This window comes from Mesoplodon mirus (assembly GCF_964341445.2).
Source record: "Mesoplodon mirus genome assembly, chromosome: 1".
Lineage (NCBI taxonomy): Eukaryota > Metazoa > Chordata > Mammalia > Artiodactyla > Ziphiidae > Mesoplodon > Mesoplodon mirus.
This window is the reverse complement of record NC_138976.1, coordinates 83514468-83534397: the sequence shown is the minus strand read 5'-3', so window position 1 is coordinate 83534397 and position 19930 is coordinate 83514468. Positions and strand designations below refer to the sequence as shown.

The following is a 19930-nucleotide window of genomic DNA, read 5'->3' as shown; positions in this document are numbered from 1 at the left end:
TCTCGCCATTCTGTAGGTCAGTCGTCTGGGCTCAGTGTGGCTCAGCTGCTTCTCTGCTCCTGGTTTTAAAAGGTTGGAATTAATGTGTCTCAGGCTGCATCCTTTCTGGAGGCTCTGGGCATGAATCTGCCCCACGTTCAGTCAAATTGATGGCAGAGTTCAGGACTGAGGTCCCTGTTTCCTTGTCACCTGTTGGCTGGGGATTGTTCTCAGTTTCTAGAGACTGCATGCATTTCTTGGCTCATGGCTTCCTTCTTGCCTCTTCAAAGCCAGCAACTCTGAGTCAAATCCTTTTCTCATCTCGAATCTCTCTGATCCCCTCCTCTGACTCATGCCTTCTCTGTCTCCTTCTACTACGTCCCTCTGACCTACTTTGGGCTCACATGGATAATTCAGGAATAATCTCCTTATTTTAAAGTCAGTTGATAGTAACCTTTCATTCCATCTGCAAAGTCCCTTCACAGCAATGAATGGATGGGAATCTGGGCGGTACACTTTAGAACTCTGTCACCACACCAACCAACTCCCAGCTGCACGCTTTTAGTGCCAAGGTCCTAGCTTTAGCTTTACTGAGTGTGTGACAAAGGCTTTGTATGTGTTTTAGGGCTGGTGATAGAATCTCCATGAAATCTCCTGGGATTTTCCCTTTTCATTGAGCAGAAGGGCTGGAATGGTTTATAGGGATGATGCTGAAGATGGGGAAACTGAGGTGGACACATAGAGGGCTATACTGAAGTTACACAGAATCAAGATTAGAACTTAGTTATACCAATAACTGGTCCAGGGCAATTTCCTGAGTAAATGGTTATTTACTCAATTATTCATTTATTGACTTATTCATCTACTACTGATCAAAGAGTTATCAAGTACCTACTCTATGAAAGACATTTTGCTAGATTCATGAGATGTAAGACATTTACAGACTTTGTCCCCATGGAACAAACCTTGTACTGAGAATCACATACAGCAAACAGATACTCCTACAACTAACTAGATGTTTGTAATATAATTGATATGAAAGTAAAGTAGAGGCATGGATGAGAGCTTATAATAAGGAGATCTAACCTTGTCTAGAAGGATCAGGAAATGAAGAATGACATTTAAACTGAGACCCAGATAATAAATGTGCTAGCCAGATATAGATGATTAGGGATGGAATAGCATTAAAGTACAGAGAATGGCATGTGGGAAAGTTCTAGCCTACAAAGCAGAATAGAGGAATCAGGAAAAGTCAGTGTTGCTAGAAAATATAAAGGAAGGGAGAGAATGGCACGAGATGAGTTTTCGAGAGGTGGGTGGTCAGACTGACCATGGCCTTCATGACCAGGGAAAGGAATTTCAACTTTTTCCTGGGTGAAATGGGAAGCCATGGGAGGGATTTAAACAGCAGAGTCTCATGTGAGCTTTGACTTTTTAGAAAGAGCACTCTGGCTGTTATGTAGAATAGATTCTAGGAAGTAGATGAGGACATGTTGGAGTGTGGACACAAGGGGTGCATTCAGTGAGGCTAGTTAGGAGGTGTTGCAACAGCCCAGGTGGGAAGTAGCTTGACCCAAGTTGGTGTAGACAAGGATGGTGGCAGTACAGGTGAAGGACAGAAACTGGATCAAAGACATATGTTGGAGGTAGAACTGTCTTGATTTGCTGATGGATCAGATATGGGAATGATCATGGGAAGATGGTCAAGATGACTCATGGTTCCTGTCATATCTGTGGCTCTTCTCATGATACAAGTCAATTAAAAATCACATTCCTATACATGATTAAAAGCCTTACATTTTCTTGATAGTTTAGCTTTTATTATATTGTAACAGTTATGGATATGAGTGTCAAGAAAATCCTGTTTAATATCACCTGAGAAGAATTTATGTTTTACTAGATTAGTCAAAGGAGCTCATGGAATTTGTATTATGTTATGATTTTGAGTATTGTAATGTTTCTGTGTGTTCCCCATATCTCCATTCTATTTCATCTTCATTTCATCTGAGGCTAGAGTATGCAAATGATGGCTTCCAAGACAAAGAAAAATTAGCATGAAAGGGAACATCACATCCTCATTTCTTAATAGCCACTGCCTCATTTCCTTTAGGTCCTTTCTGATTTCTTTTGCCCAGATGGCCCATTGGTTGCTACTAATTCTCACGATGATATTGAAATTCACTCACTCCTAGCTTGGTCACACAAAGCACTATGTGGCCATAGTGTGCTGAGTAGTCCTGGGTGGATGTTGCTCAATTCACAAGAGACAGTGTGGACCCTGGACCTGACGTTGTCAGGTAACATATACAATTCTGATGCAAGCTCCACGGTCACGGCCTGAAGTTTGTTTTGACATCTTCCTTGGCTCTTATATTTCCCTTGGAGACTCTGATATCAGATCGTATGGATTTAAATTAATCCCAGATCTTCCGTTTAACCACTGGGGTGCCTTAGGCATTTACCTCATCTCCTTTCTCATTTGTGAAAAGACAATAAAGTCAGGCTATTGGGAATATCGAATGAAATAACTCATATAAAGAATTGAGCACAGTGCTTAGCACATAGGAAAGTACTCCATATATGGGAGTTACTGTTTCTGTTGTTATGAAAGGGAGTTGCTCACATATTACTTTCTTTCCTTTTACTCATCTCTGGTAATGACAGTTTAGAGGGCAAGGGGTTTTCTCTTAGAAGGAAAAGAAGATTCTGAGCCAGCCCTTGTCCCCAAACAGGCCTTGCAAACAGGCCTTACCAAATTTGTTGCTCTGGCCATGGACATCCCAGGGAAGAGAAGCCATGGGCTGCCTTCTCTCATGTGAGCTAATCTGACAGCTGAGCTCTGCTTAGTACCCTGTCCTTTCATTTAGCTGGCTCAGTGCAGCCATCAGTCCCCTGGGGACTGAAGCAAATTACAGCCTCCTCAGCATTCTGTCTCACTGAATGCCTCCCGAATTTGTTGGCAGGAAGTCACTAGTTGACTTGATGTGGTCCTTGAGCAAGTCAATTAGCCTCTCTGAAAAGAGGGTTGATGACTTCGAGGACAAGGAGGTGGAGGAAGGGCAATAGCCCCTCCTAGCCCTTTGCAACTTGACCTCCGGGGTCTTCCCATTCCCTCCCTTCAGTTGCCCACCCTACCCACTCCCTGCCTCTCAGTCCACAAGCCCTTTGATGGTTTTGTGCCTTTGTACCGGTTCTCTCTCTCTCTCTCAAGTCCTACTCCAACATCCTCACCTTCTTTGACTGACAAATTCCTACTTATCCTTCAAGGCTTATGTCTCATGCCATTTCTCTCTGACGCCTTTTTATGCATTCATTCCACAAATATTTACTAAGCAAGGCACTGTGCTAGACCTGTAAGATACAGCTGTGAACAAGGTGGGCAAAACCCCAGCTGTCGCAGTGCTGAGGGAGAGACTGACAATAAACAAGTCAATGAACGATAGAATGTCATGTTTGTGGTACGTGCTGTGAAAAGACCAAAAAAGTGGGCAGGTGTGGAGCTGCTTCCCGAGGAAGCTATTTTTGAACTAAGACCTGTAGGATGAGAAAAAACCAGCCATGTGAAGAGCAGGGGTCTGGATGCACAAATAAGCTAGTTTTGTTTGAAGAACAAAAAGAAAGTTAGTATGACTAGAATATGATGAGCAGGGAAGCATGAGAAGAGATCAGACAGATCTCAGGTAAGGAGTTCAGATTTTATTCTGAGTGAATGAGGAGAGGTGAAATCAGATTTTGTAGTTGTAATAGCTATCTCTGCTATCTGTGTGGAGAATAACTCTGCTATCTGTGTGGAGAATGATGGGGGAGGAGAGAAAAAAGAGGAAAGGAGGTGGAGAGAAGTGGGGAGCCTGGTTAGGAGATTCTGGCAGTAGTTTAGGGTGGAGAGGATGGTGGTGTGATCTAGGATTATAGCTATGGAATGGGGAGAAGTAGACCACTTCGAGATATATCATGGAGGTATGGTTAATGGGACCTCGCTCATGGATTGGATTTGGGGGCGGAAAAAGAGGAATTCTAGGGCTTCCCTGGTGGCGCAGTGGTTGAGAGTCCGCCTGCCGATGCAGGGGACACGGGTTCATGCCCCGGTCCGGGAAGATCCCACAGGCCGCGGAGCGGCTGGGCCTGTGAGCCATGGCCGCTGACCCTGCGCGTCCAGAGCCTGTGCTCCGCAACGGGAGAGGCCGCAACAGTGAGAGGCCCGCGTACCACAAAAAAAAAAAAAAAAAGAAAAAAAAAGAGAAATTCTAGGTTTCAGGTTTGAGCAAATGGTGGATGGATGGGTTTTTAGGTGGATGTATTTTAATGCCATTTGCTGAGATGGGAGGCACTTGGTGATAATAATGTTTAGGGGATTGGTGAGTCTGAAGTCTATTTTGGACGTGTTAATTTTGAGATGTCTATTAGATATCTGAAGGGAAATAGCAAGTAGCTATTTGGATCTACAGGTGGGAATCTTGAGGGAAGAGATCAGAAATATATATAAATACATTCCTCCCCCCCATGAATAGTGAATTTCTCCCTCCTTTGCAGGGTTAAATTAGGAACCCAGCAGATCCTAAGTTCTCCTACCTCTGTGGGTCCCACATCATATCAAACATATTAAAATTCAGCTTTATCCCACATTAAGTTTAATTATATGTGATTCCTTAAGTTTTGAGCTGCAGTTGACTAGTTTGACATTTTGCATTTTGTAGATATTTAATTAAAATATCATTTGATTTTGCACATTTTAAAGGCAACTCTATTTTGAATGTTTCACGTTATTTTTGGATGCCCTTGGAAAGCTTATCGTGCACGGCAAGGGACTTTTAGCCCTCTATTGGATAGCTTCATATTATAACCATGCATTTTTGTATCTGTGTTTCCCACTAGACCATTAGCCTGAAGAGGGCATGAAGGACCTCAGAGCTTGGTATGTGACAGGGACTCAAAGTTTATTTACGGAAGCAATTCATTTGGGCTCATAAGGAGAAAAAGCCAAGTCCAGGGGTACAGTGTGCTTTCTATCCGCACTTGGGAAAAGGCTCTTACCCCCTGCCTTGCAACACATATGGACTTGTTTTCTCTATGGTACTCATAAAAAGGAGGCAGTGTTGTGTAGAAGGTTGATGCTGTGGGCTTGAGTTTCAGCCACACCCTTGACTTGTTGTGAATCTTGCAACAGAAAGTTAGTTTCTATAGGTCGCTCTGACTTTTGTGGGTGCAAAATTAAGTAAAGCCATTTTAGTAGAACTCTGCCAGCTTCAAAACACTCTATTCTTAAAATAATGTATTCTTTTATAAAATGAAAAAGGGTGTTACAATCCCTCAGGGAATGTTTCTGGAAACTTCTAGCAGTGGGGATGCAAAATGTCTTTTGTTGCCTGATGCCTGGCCCTGAAAAAGCAACAGTTGCAGCAATTATTGGGGGCAGGGGACCCAACAGTGGCCCTTTAGAGAAGAAATCTTGCAAGAAAATCTTTCAGTAATAAGACAGTCAAACATCCTTCTAAGTCCCTTGCAGGTAGAAGGTAGGAAGGAACTGCTGGCATTCCCAGGTCCAAGACTTGCCCTCTGAGACTCAGTGATGCTGCACAACTGCATCCTTCTTGCCCAGGAATTGACTCTGGGCCAGATCTTCACCTCTCACGATGAAGAGGAGACATGATTGTATGGATTACAGCCCCATCTCTACTGCCAAGCTGCTCCAATGAGCCACAGTGAAATTAAGTCCATCTTGGCTATGCCCTGCTAAATTTGTCAATGGCTCCAAAGTATTCTGCTGAGAATTTCAGATTTTATAGGTTTGCAACAAAAATAACTTTGGAAATGGTTGTCAACCAGGGAGGAGAAGCAGGTTCATACTTTGTCATTGACACATACTGAGTTTGGGGCCCGGGGCCCAGGGCCCAGCCTGGGCCAGGTGAGGTCGGGCTGCAGCTGGCCTTTGTGCTCCCGCTGCCATTTTGTATCAGCAGATGGAAGGCGGCAGTGTTGAGCTGGCCAGGCCACAGCAGAAGTTGCCTCCAGTTTTCTCCATAATCGTCAAGCTGCTGTCTGTCATTGCCCTTTGTGTGAATCTGAATGACCATATGAAAGCAGTTGAGAATGCATGTCCACTTACATTTTAGCTGCATGATAGTCTTTCTACGTGAGGGGGATGGGGTGTTTACTGTTTCCATACTCAGACGTGCCTCCAGTGTTGATCACTCGATGGAGAAATTTTAGTTTAGTAGTTACTACAACAACTACCTGCCCTTCTCTACGAAGCACTCAGTGTGCAAGTTCCTCAAAATGAAGAGTAGACTGTTGGGTGGAAAACCATGCGTCTGACAGGTCACTAGCATGATGATAAGGCCCTAATACTGGGGTGAAAGGTGAGAAAACGCTGATTAGTCCACAGATGGATATTGATTAGCAAGGTCTTCCATGGGTGTGGGAATTGAAAAGAATGGGCACACTATCCATCTTCTGGAAAGTGTAAAAATGTCTATTCTTCTTGACTGATCCATCAAATGTTGAATCACTATCCTTTGTAGCAATAGGCTAATTAGATTAAAAAGCATTAAAACAATTGACTTGCTTCCCTGAACACCTCTTGTGCAGCAAGTTCACTGGTAACGCTCCTCCTGCTTTAGTCCCATCTGCTTAGTTAAGCCTTAGCCATCCTCCAAGAACCAATGCTAGTCCAGACAGCTCTAGGAAACTCGGCCTGACCAATCCAATTCAAAGGAATTTCTGCCTGTCTGAACTTAACAACTTAGTGTCTCATTCATCTGAGATTTAGAATTCACTACTTAGTATTAATGGTCTTAATACTGAATTTTATTTTTATTATTCTGAGTCTGGTTATGTAATCCCAATCAATTTATTTCAGTCCATACGCCTCAGCTTTCTCATGTATAAACAGAGGATAATACATGTCTCTGCTCTAGAGTTTGTGTGAAACTTAAAAGAGGATATATTTATATCAGTATATATATACTCTATATTCCCATATTGTACAGCACATAGTAAGTGGTCAATAAAATTAGTGTCTCTCCATTTCTGTAGTGGGACTTCATGGCAGCAGCTCTCTCTTATACCTTTTTGTATCCCCAGATCTTTAAACCTAATTGGAGCGCAATATGTGTGTCACTTCTGTTGATTTCTCATTTCTTTTTGCAAAAGACAGGGCATTGAACTCTCAAGGCTAGTGACCATCTCAAGCAGGGTTCACAAAGATCTATAATCCATGGTTGTTTTTTGCTAATTATACAGTCCTACCCTGTGGCATGTACTGGACATTGATTTTAGAAAAGTCATCTTCTAGGCATCCAGGGATACAGCCAACTAACAATGATACACAGGATATTAGCCAATTGAACAAGGTCATCTTCTATAACAGCTTTCACACCTGCCCCTGCTACCCGACCTCTTTGTGCCCAACCCCTTGGTCCCCACCCTTCCATACACCCACTGGCAGGTATGCAGTAGTCCATGCCCTGGGGGAAACCAGGGAAAGAGCAGGTCCAGGTGGCCCTTTCACTGTACATGGCATCTGTACAATGCAATAGCAACTGCACCAAACTTTTGTAGATTTTTTTCACAATCTGCTTACTAAAAATGGGATTTAACATACATTCATGACCAAACCTAAACTGATCCTTTCTTCTATTGCTGTTACTTTCTTTTTTTTTTCAGTTCCCACCTCTGCTCACCCTTTTTCCCAACTTTATTTAGATCGTTCATTCACCTCACCCTTTCCTCCATATTCAGCATCTATGTGGAAACAGAGAAATTTCTCATGACCTCACCCTTTCAGAGATGTTTGCACATGGGTACGAACAGATCAAATAAACAGGAACTTAGGTTAATTTAATAGAAAAAATAAAATATGGAATAACATTGATTTTGGCCAGTATCAATTACAACCATTCTACTATATTTTACAAAAAAACAACTGAACATTTTACACATGTACAGTATTTTTCAGTAAAAGTGGATTTGGATTTAACAATGGATCACTAATGAAAAATCAAAAGACAAAAGAAAACAGAAGATAGGACTTTTGTCTCTAGAGGTTAGAGCATTTGTTAAGTCTCCAAACTTTGTACTATCCATTACATATATCTCATTATGAATATATATATTTATACATAATATATAACATTAACTTAAACTTTGAAAGCATTATGTTCTAGTTAATAATATTCTGTAGATAAACGAGGCAATAACCACTAGTAGTTAAACCAGTATTTCCACAATGTGTGCCTGCATGGTCAGTGAGAAATGGAACATGTGTTCGTAGACCCCAATGATTTTGACTGTCAGATTGATAGTTATTTGTCTAAGAACACAGACATCATTTTATTTTTCCCTTCATAGTAACTTTGTGCCTCATATATTATGGGTGGGTTCAGTTAAATGGATTTCTTTGCAGGCAAATCTGGTTTCACCATCTGCTTGACCTTGCTTTAGGCTCTCACTTGCTTTTGTCCACTTAGAGACTGTGCCTTTAAATGTAAGACTTTACATGCCATACCTGGGACTAACTTGCTTTCTTCGGGTCAGAAGGGCCTGAAGTGTTATGAAGAGGAAAATTACTCAACAAAATCAGTTGATTCCCTAGTTACATATGAGTCATTACGTGACTCAGTATCACTACAGTGCTCTTAAGAGGGTCATTAGACTTTATACTCATTATTTACCTAGGGTTCAATGTTAACTTTGATGTCTAGGAATGCATATTTTCAAGGTAGGCTTTTTACTACCTTGCTGCTTGGATGGGGACCTTAGTTAGCATCCACTTCCCAGGATAACCTATATTGATATCATTCCTCTTCTCATCTGTGAGGCCAGTGACATCTTGGAAGTGAGGCTGTCAGAAGCCTAAAGCTTGCAAGATGGCTGGTCATTCTCAAAGTAAATGAGGTCACCAATGGAGCTTTGATATGAAACATGAAGAAACTTGGTATCAGTCTATCCTCTCCTAAACAGAGAAACTCAGAGTTATAAAAAGGTCTATCAGGTTTCCTCATTTTTGACCACTGATCCAAACAGTCTTCACATAATTCAGTCTGCTAGATTCCAGGATGTGTTTGGGGAGTCATAGAAAACCAGTGAAGATATTTCCAAGAAAACAGATGATCTCAGTGACATTCAGTGGACAGGTGTATCATAGCATGGTTATAGAGGGACAGAGTGGGAAAAGAACAGAACCAGGAGGGTACAATCATGCTGCCCATATTCCATTTCCAGTTTTATTTTCTTAAAATGACAAGATGAAAAAAACTTCTAATAAGCACCATTGAAAAATGTTGCCCGGCCAACTTGGGCACGAGCTTAAATATTATTTAAATAAATTCCATTTCTTAAAAATACAGGACCTTTTAGAAACTTTTGACTCCAGGAAGAAATTTTCTTCATCATATCCAAAATGCTTCCCACTACAACACATGGAATTTCTGATGGCCTTAAAAAAAAAAAAATGCTATGGGGATAATGGCTGAATAGCACCGAGAGATTGTGCAGGGTTTACAAGTGAACACTCTGGATTTGGGGGGAGCTGGATCAGTCTCAGCTATTTTGTGAATCTTTGCGTTCTGTCCATCACCACTTTGACTATGCAGAGCAATCCCATTTGACCAGCTGTATGTGAAATAACCGAATCTACCATGGAAAAGCCAGTAGCAGCAAGTCTATCTGATGAAACCAGTGGAGCAGACTTATCAAGTGGGCATAATGCCAAAACCAGCACATAATGCATGAAGTAAATTATGTGTGGAAAGTATCAATGGTCAACTGTGAAAAACCAAGACAAATGACACTGAACACAACTCTGCGGGATGTTCTTAATGCCCTTAGGTCCAGTTTTCTGCCATTTCCCCCAACAGTGGACTCAAGCATGAAAAATGATGGATGCAGGAGCTTTCTGTTTCATTTTGATCTATGTCTGCTCTTGTGATGTTTTTGAAAGGTATATTTTTAGGCATCTCAAAGGGGAAACAAGCAAGTAAATGCAAAAGGAAAAAAAATGGACCTTCAAAAACAGGGCAGGAAATCAAATCATTACTTTAACGTCAAATTTTGGCATCAAATGCTTTGGTCATACAATACTGTCTCTGTGGTTCTGGCTGTTTAGCACTAAACACCCAGTTATAAAAGGTAGGCTTGTTGTAGGTTTATTTTTTTTTTTCCATTTAAGTTCTGACAAAACAGTTCACCATCTCCCTGCACAAATTTGAGAGAGAGAGAAAAAGACAGCAAGAAAGAGAGAGGTGGCTTGCTTTTTTTTTTTTTTTTGCTTGCTTTTTTCTTTTTAATAATAATATGGAGTAATCTATAAGTCTACAGGAACAGAGAAATCTAGGATGGCAGCTCAGCCTTGGAATGTACAGGTTTTGCAGCAAAGTTGTTGAAGAACCTTCCGTTGGCACAGATTGTTCTTTTTCACTAGCATACAGAAGCCTCCTTCCGCCCAGGACTCTTCCGTTGCTTTTCCAGGAAGTCAGCAAGAGAGAGGGGAAGTTGAGGACGAGAGCAGCATGATGGACACACGCGGAAGAAGGTTGTGATTGGCCAGAGAGGCAGATTGAGGGGATTGGAAGAGATCATTCAGGAGCAGTCAACAGGAAGAAATTTGGTCCACCCGAAGTGATTTCAGTCAACAGCATTGTTTTCAAGGAGAGATATTGCAGTCCAATGGTAAATGTGATTGGTATCCATTTATGAAAGGAAAAAAAAAGATTAGAAAAAGAATAAATTAGAAATCAATAATAATATAGGCAAGGAATTTTTCTTTTCGGAGTTACCTAGAGCAGAGTGTATACAGTCATTTATACTATATTTCACTGAATCCAAGACACTGAATTTCAGATGCACCACTACTTTAAGTACTACCAAGAAAAAAATTCATATTAAATGGTGACACAATAGCCTCTTATCAGAATATTAGTTTTATGCTTATTGAAAGTATTAGTTAAATTTATATAACATGCTGTTTTGTTTCTGGGCTTATGTAATAATTCTTCCTTTGAATATTGAGAAATAGTTTAACTTTTTCAAGCTATTATGAAGTGCAATTAAATGCAACACAAGTAGGAGTGATCATGTGCCTAACTCAGTTGACTAGACATATCTGTGACTAAGTCACAGGCGATGACAACTATGTCACATCAACCTGTGGATCAAAAGCAGTTGTAAGCTGCCATGAATTATAAGATGCATCTGATTCCAGAGCTGTTAAAATATATTAAAAAAGTATGTCTTAGAATCACTGAAATATGACAGTTGAAAGAAAATAAATAGCACATCCCTGAATGCAACTGCCACGTGATTTGAAAAGCCTGGTGAGCCATCAATGATCTCATTCTTTAACCGACCTGAAAATGGACTCATCACAAATCATGGTTCTTCATTTTCCACTTTTGCCTGCAATCCTGACACTCCACTTTTACCAAAGTGCCATTGGCATAAATTATTCCATGCTTACTGTGGTTTAGGGAAAGCCGTTAAAGCATCACAAACCTTGAAATGCCTGGTACCAAGTGCTATGGGTGAAAATTTCAAGTCATAGTGGATCTTTTGTGTCAATCACTTAAAAATCTTCCTTAGTTTTTCCGTTACTAACTTACAAAACTTCTGATCATATTCAGATATAGGGGAACCATCTTTTCAAGTAAGGGTAAGGAGCACTGGCTGGTAACTAAAAGGTGATACTTACATAGTACCTGGGGTGCCATCCCTCAATCTTCTCACCTCCATGTTGTGTGGTGAGAATTAGCCCTGGCCATGAAAAGTTTGAACACAGAGCCTGAGCAGGTCTGCCTGTCCCTGCCAGATCAATCATACATTAGAAAAGCTATGAAGATGCAAAGTCATCTGTGATGCTCTGTGGATATGAGACCATAAATAATGTTCCTATGCATGCCATTGCACGCTCAGATCTTTTTGATGTTTCAGATTCCTAACGGGAAGTTGTAGAATAACCATATGAGGTCGACGGCATTATCCTTCTCATTTTTACAGATGAGGGAAGTGAGGCCCAGAAAAGCTCATAACCTGCCCAAGGTCTGGAGGCTAGATATGAATGACAGTATTCTGACTCCTGAATCCACATTCTCCCAACCACAGCACTCTTCTGCCTCTTGTGAAATTTCCAGAAGAGGAACCATTCAAAAGAAGACAAAGATTAAACCCAGGGAAATGATTTTATCGGGGAAAACTGTTCCAAATGCATAGTTTTTTATTTTCCTAACAGTCCAAAGATGTTTAGAACAACGACGGTTCAAAACAATTTCTTTCTACATCATTGAGATGCACGTCTGCATAAAATTTAGGCACACATTTTAGGGCCCTCTCTGCATGAATTATATCGAGAGTCAAAGTTCACAAAAGGCTGGAGTTGGAATAATTTAAATTCATTCATTTTATAGATGAGGAAACTGAGGCTAGAAAAGTGATAGAACTTGGTATTTCCCAAATTGTCAGGGGGCATGGCGGCACATTACAAATACCTGAGAAGATTCTAAAGCTATCAGTGCTCAAACTGTACCCCAAGACCAATTTAAATGAACCTTTGGGGAAGGTCTGGGGTCCTGGCATTTTGATTGAGAACCACTGGTGCAATGCAAAGAAAAATAGACCAACATTAACATTAGAACCAATCTGTAGTTGGTTCTGTCATTAGATAGATGCCTGTCTATCACACCTTAATGAAAGATTCAGATACCATTTGATTGTTATTTACATATCAAAATTATAAACAATCCAAATACGAGGAGAGTGGCAATAAACTGTGGCATCTCCACATGATAGAATATTAAGCTGTTATTAAAAATGAAGTTTCTGAAGACTTCGTGAAAACATAGGATAATGTTTATCTAATGCTTAGTGCAGAAAGTAAGATACAAAACTCCATGTAGAGGGTATTTTAAAAATCTGATGAAAAGTACATATGCCAAAAGACTGGAAAAAATACAGTAGGTAGCCTTTTCTAGTTAGTGTTTGATGTATGATTCCAACTATATGACATTCTGGAAAAGGCCAATCTATGAAGACAGTAAAAAAATTAGTGGTTTCCAGGGGTTGGGCAGGGGGAGGGAAGGAGGGAGGAACAGGCAGAGCACAGAGGATTTTCAGGGCAGTGAAGGTGTTCTGTATGATAGTACAATGGTGGATACTTATCTTTATACATTTGTCCAAACTCATAGAACACCAAGAGTGGACCCTAATGTAAACTATAGACTTCGGTGATAATGATGTGTCAATGTAGGTATCCATATCATTCTGGTGAGGGACACGGATAATGGGAGTGTTTGTGTGTGTGTTTGTGTATGTGCGTAGGGTAGTCAGGGGCTATATGAGAACTCTCTGCATTTTCTGCTCAATTTTGCTGTGAACCCAAAACTCTAAAGTTGTAAAGAACCAAGTTTACTACGTAAAAAAAAATTGACTAGTGCCAACTTGGTTAGTGGATGCTTTAGTTCTTCCTGCAATTAAAACAACCAAAAAACCAAACCCATTGAGGGTAGGAGTTCGAGATGAATGAACGCCAACAAGATATTGGGTGTGTCCTATCTGGGGCACGCTTGATAGTTTCTTTTTCAAGTGGAAATATATTAGACCTTAACGTAGAAAGATCACACTTTGCTCAGAAGATCAAAACGAGCAGTTGTACTCACCATCCTTGCAGATGGCTCCCAGTTGACACATTCCTAAGTCTAAGAGATACCCACTGGGGCAGCTCGTACAGTTCTTGAACCCTGGACCGTTGCATGTCAAACAGCTGGTGTCACATCTAAGGGGAGAATGTACAATTTATCATCCTTTTGCACGTCAGGCACAGAAGAAGATGTGTTTGCTACCAACCTCTTAATGTCTTAAACTTAATCTTCTCCCTTTGAAGATGCCACAAAAATCTTTTCTTACAATAACTGCTAGGTTTGACAACATTAAAGAAAGCCTAGCAGGTAGACTATGATTTTATTTTTATTTATTTATTTATTTATTTATTTATTTATTTTTGCAGTACGCGGGCCTCTCACTGTTGTGGCCTCTCCCGTTGCGGAGCACAGGCTCAGTGGCCATGGCTCACAGGCCCAGCCGCTCCACGGCATGTGGGATCTTCCCGGACCGGAGCACGAACCCACGTCCCCTGCATCGGCAGGCGGACTCTCAACCACTGTGCCACCAGGGAAGCCCTAGACTATGATTTTAAAGGGGAGAGAGCATGCACTTGAAACAGAAATATTACTTTAGAGGTTTTAAAGTTCTTCCGAGGTGCAAAAAAAAAAAAAAAAATCAGTTGGGTTAAAGGTTCAGCAGTGTCCACAGGTAAATGTTTGAACCTTATTTTTCATTAATAATTCTGTTTCATATTATTTATGAAGGCAGTCAAATAAGGAACCCGGTAGCCAAACACTAGGGCTTAAGGGGTGGATCCACTTACTTTTTGCAGGATTTGTATCCATTTTCTGAAGAGTGGTCGAAGTAATGGCTGATACTACAGCTCTGCACGCACCTCCCATCCTCCATGAAGTAGCCCTCTGTGCAGTTAATACACCCACCAGCACCTGCTCCTTAAAAGCAAAACAGATGCCAAAGACAGAAACAAAACCTCAGAAGAGGTTGCATGATGGGCTGCTTCTTGCATAGTTGGTTAAAATGGCATTAATAGGTTGTAATTTTAATAATTATGACATTTGTGCTTTTCCTTATGTTCTTTGGAAAAAATAATGCTCCAGTTTTACCTTGAACCCATTTGCCAACAACATCAAATCTCTTTGGAAAGCAAAGGAGGTATCACTGGGAAATTTAAGTTTTCAATGAGCATGGGCTACTGATGACTGACTTCTGAGAATACATGCATGGTTATCAGAAGAGACCCATGCTTCTCCAGCATTTATTTTAAAAATATCATATGGGTTTGCAGGAGTGATGGATAAAGACAGGTAAACAAAAGCTAAACCAGAGCCAGAAGAATAAACAAGAGGACTGGGAGAGAAGGTACCAGCACAGGTGGCACAGAAGCGGTGGCAGGGTTGGCAGTCATGGCCGTTGAAGTACCGTCCATCCTCACAGGCAACAGCACACCGGGATCCCTGCAGGCTGAAGACACAGACACAGACTGCTGTGATCAGGCAAAGAAGTCATGACTCCCCAATGCCATATGTAACAAATATAGTTCCCCCCAGAGACCAGTGGCTTTGGCAAAGCTTCAAAGCATAGGAAATAGCCCCTGTAGTCTTTATTTTTCCTCATCCCAATGCCTATAATGCTTCTCTGTGCCTAAAATTATGTCTGTAGCTGCAAGCTTTGGGGACATTCCTCTTAATTATTAGACTGGCTGACACATTTCTTCTTAACATTTTACAACATGGAGGTTTTAAAAAGTATTTCATTGACTCGAACAATCACCTTAGCTAACAATATGCCTACCAATTCCCTGATATCCAGACCTCCTAGACCTACTATGCCAGCAGTCCCCAACCTTTTTGGCACCAGGGACCAGTTTCGTGGAAGGCAATTTTTCCATGAGATGGGGGAGGGGGGGCAGTAATGCGAGCAATGGGGAGCGGCAGATGAAGCTTCGCTCGTTTGCCTGCCGCTCACCTCCTGCTGTGCGGCCCAGTTCCTAACAGGAACTGTGGTCTGCAGCCCGGGGTTTGGGGACCCCTGTACTACACAATAAACTTAAAAGTAGTTTTGTAACTATAAATGTAGTAGGAACACATGGTAAAATGAATTACAGCTGAATAAAAGCGCACAACTATCCTTGCCCAACCCCCAGCTCAAACTCCCAGGAAGAGCCTTTTTTTGATTTTAAGTGTTTCTGATTTTAGTTCTTCTATTGGTTCCTGTCAAAACAACAGAATTCTAATATACTTTTGCCTTTATTGCTTGATTTATTAATTTTAAACTCTAATGAAAAATTTGGCAAAATTATCTACTTATACTACTGCTTCTCCAAACATCTCGATTTTCCTTAGTTATACTATTATTTAGTCTTTTTAGGTGTTATCTGTGTCATATTTTCTCTAAATAGCACTCTTAGGCATTACCTAATGAGTTGCTAGAATGTCAAATGAGGAATGTGTATTTTTTTCTTCTAATTTTTATCAGCTATGAGCTTTTTCATAGTCTACAGACTGATGCTTAAAATTAAAAACAGGGCTTCCCTGGTGGCGCAGTGGTTGAGAGTCCGCCTGCCGATGCAGGGGACACGGGTTCGTGCCCCGGTCTGGGAAGATCCCACATGCCGTGGAGCGGCTGGGCCCGTGAGCCATGGCCGCTGAGCCTGTGTGTCCGGAGCCTATGCTCCGCAGCAGGAGAGGCCACAACAGTGAGAGGCCCGCATACCGCAAAAAAAAAAAAAAACCATAAAATTTACAATATTTAATATACAAATTTTACTCATGGAATAACTCAATAGTGAGACTGTTACCATAATCCTATGTCACCCAATAGACAATACTAGAAAATGGGTATCTAAGCAACAGGGTCAAATGCTTTCTATTTTCTTATAAAAAATATATTTCTCTATATTGTTCCAATTCACATCTTACTTGACTGTTTTGAATATGGATCATACTATTAAAAAAAGTAACATTTATTTTTCCCTATGCTCTTTAAAGAAATTTGGAAAGGCCAAAAACCAAAGTAGTTGAAAAAGAATCCCAAACAGTCCTGTTCGCATTTTAATCCATTTCCTTCTAGTATTTTATGCATAGATATTTTTGTTTGTTTTTAGCCAGTATTTAAAATTTTACAGGTCTCTTGAGGCCAAATGGCCAACCCTAGAAACCCCTAAGGAAAACGCAGGGAGCCTCAAGGAGACAGAAACTGTATTTCATTCATAGATCTTCTACTGGCCAGAGAGCTGTCATTTAAAAAGCCAGTAAAAGAAAATCCCTTTCCTTTTTGTAGAGCTGTAAAAAGGCGACAGTGCATCAAATGAATCCTTTTGTGGGAGGAAACAGGACTACCAAAAAACTTATCAAACTTTTAAAAAAGCTGCCTCGTTTTTCTAATAAAGGACATTACTTCTGAGGTTGGCACTTATTCAGCAGGAGACAGAGGCTGCACTGTGTGAGGAGGGAATGCACTAAGTGGGACGTGCAGCAGAGCAGTCTCTGTGAACCATGATGCTTTCTGCTGGTTCCAAAATACAGGGGTGGCAAGGCTAACGAACCTGGTACCGTGAACTCCTGGGTTCTTTCTGGGATAAGCCAGCCAGGTTAGACCTGTGCCGTCCCACACGCTCTAGCACCCATGGTTCGGGAGCACTTGAAATGTGGCTAGTGTGGCCAAGGAACAGAATTTAACATTTTATTTTATTTTTGTTAATTTCATTCTAAAATTTTACAAATTGGCACTTGATTCGGTTATTGGCAAACTGTTGAGTAAGTGTGGAGCAACTTGGCTATATAAAGATCTACTTCAACTAAATTTTATAAAATCTAAATACAGATCAAGTATTTCTCATAAAAAATTATTGTCTGAATTGAGATGTGCTTTAGGGGTGAAATACATAGCAGATTTCGAAGGCTAGGTACTACAAACAAAGAAAATATAAAAGATCTCACTAATTATCTTTTATATTGTCTTACATTGATTACATGTTGAAATATTTTGGATATATTTGATTAAATATTTTATTAAAATAAATTTCACCCGTATCTTTTTACTCCTTTTAATGTGGCTACTGACATATTTAAAATAACATATGGTTCTCATACTTCTGTTGGAGAGCACTGGTTAACTTACTCTATCAAATGTTCCCTAAGAAATATAGAGAATAATCTTAATCTTTTATTTCTCATGGACCAATTCAGTATCAGATATTGGAATAAGTGCTTTGTAAATGTTAACAGTTAATCCTTATTATAATCCAGCAACATCGGGGTTATTATCGCTTTTTTGTGTGTGTGTGTGGTACACGGGCCTCTCACTGTTGTGGCCTCTCCCGTTGCGGAGCACAGGCTCCTGACACGCAGGCTCAGAGGCCATGGCTCACGGGCCCAGCCGCTCCGCGGTATGTGGGATCTTCCTGGACTGGAGCACGAACCCGTGTCCCCTGCATCGGCAAGCGGACTCTCAACCACTGCGCCACCCGGGAAGCCCCCCTATCACCATTTTATAGATGAGAAAACCGGAGCTCAAGAGGGGCAAAGTGACTTGGCCAAAATCACACAGCTGATAAATGGCAGAGAAAGATTTGAGCTCACATTTATCTTCCTTCTTTTCATTATGCCAATCTGCTCCTTCTACAAAAAGCAGTAGGAGGCCGACCAGACTGATATTTAACAAAACTGAAGTCCTGAGGTAAAAGGTGCTAAGCAAACTGACACTGAATGCATTTATGGGGAAAAAAAGAAAGCCATGGATAATCAATTAATCTAAATAAAAATGATGTTCCACTATTAATTAATGCAAAGAATTACCTGCCTAAAAACTGCCTGGACCCTGCATATTTCACCTCTGGTCAAAGGTGAAAATAGAGGTACTGTTGATTCTTGAAAGGGAAGCAATGGAGCACAATTCTAGCTCTATGTAATAAACCCAGAGTCCAACTCCTCACTCAGTGTGGGATGATCTGACCTTCTCTAAGGATATCAAGAGAATACCTAGTTCGTTTGAGCTGCATGTTATTCTCTCAAAGAATCTATCAACTATCTGGCTTTAGCAATGTGCAAGTCTCATCCATTCAAGGAAAATATCCCTTGGTATTAAATCTATGTGCATACCATAGCATAATGGAATCAGCCTGAGGTGCTGAAGATAAGAGAATGATTGGCTATACGGAGAGAAATAATAAAGATAAGGGAATAGTTTCGACCATCAGAGGAATGAATCATGGGGATTAAATATAATTCATTGGTGTTACCTACACAGTAATCCTTGACTGATGTACTACCGGTCAAAAAGCCTGAAGCAGGCCTCTCAAATGGCCATTTATTTACTTGTATTTGAGCCATCTTTTCTAAAGGGAATTTTATTTGGTTTATAAACCTTCCTTAGCCAAGATGGTATCCATTTTTTCACATAAAATGGTAGAGATAATGCAAATAGCAATCAAGTATTTGAATGGGAGTCAAACCAAGGGTGACTTATAAAAGGGTTATCTATTTACTTTTTTTTTTTTTAATTTATACTGAGAAGTCCTTGGGCTGTGTTACTTGATGAAATCCTTCACTCTCTTACCTTGACCCCTCCCTACATTCTGTACAGTTGTCGGATTCAGTACATGTCTTGCAGTTTTCACTGCATTTCCGGCAAAGATTTTTCTCTGTTAAAAAAGAAAAAGTAACAGGTTATAAATCAATTTTGGTCAACTGGATTCCATCAAAGCATATGTTCTGATGTTTGCTAATGTATGCTATAGTACACATGGCCTTGAGTTGGAAACTGTAGGAAAAGCCCCAGACTTAGCATTTGCTACCACTTCTCAGCAAACCAAATACAGGTAGGAACTATATAGCATGGGGTAACACCTTAGTGATATCTACCATTTTATAGACAAGAGAACTACAGCCCACTTAATTCTTAAATAGTTTATTGGTTTTTTTCTTCTTCCCATTCTCTTTCCAAAGCAGGGTTTCCTAACTTCCTACGATGAAAATCTCACTCATGAAGCTGGGGCAATGTCACTAGCAAGTGTTGAGAAGCAACACTAGCAGCTGAGGGATGGAGTGGTAGACCCCGTGCTCACAGCTTTAAGGACTACTCGGACGAACTACACTAGAAAAGAGAACTTGCTTTTAAGACTGCAAGGTAAGGGTTGATTATTTCTTGGGTTGTTTAGTGTCTTAAACTTTATAGCAGCTGGAGACTTGATACCTTTGATGCAAGTGGATTCAAACCTCATGCGTATGTAGACTTGAATGAAGCTTTGTCTATAGGCTTCTCTATCTGCTCTTTATTTAGCTGGTGTTCCTCAGGGTTCCACAGAGAAGCACTGCTTTAATGGATCCCTCTAAGAACCTCCTGG

The 19930-nt window shown here is 40.7% G+C and overlaps 1 protein-coding gene across 2 annotated transcripts in view; it reads right to left on the bottom strand.

Moving 5' to 3' along the window:
- PCSK5 (proprotein convertase subtilisin/kexin type 5) overlaps positions 1–19930 on the bottom strand; it is a 456450-nt gene that overhangs the window by 126624 nt on the left and 309896 nt on the right. The window contains exons 17-21 of one of the 2 annotated variants that reach the window (XM_082614748.1): positions 19144–19228; positions 14951–15048; positions 14390–14519; positions 13623–13738; positions 7799–10434 (exon numbers count right to left, since the gene is read on the bottom strand). In XM_082614748.1, coding sequence (XP_082470874.1) covers positions 10319–10434; positions 13623–13738; positions 14390–14519; positions 14951–15048; positions 19144–19228 — 545 coding nt within the window. In that variant the 3' untranslated portion in view covers positions 7799–10318. Of the gene's footprint in view, positions 1–7798; positions 10435–13622; positions 13739–14389; positions 14520–14950; positions 15049–19143; positions 19229–19930 lie in introns of those variants that run through there. The other variant, XM_082614749.1, reaches the window with a different exon arrangement.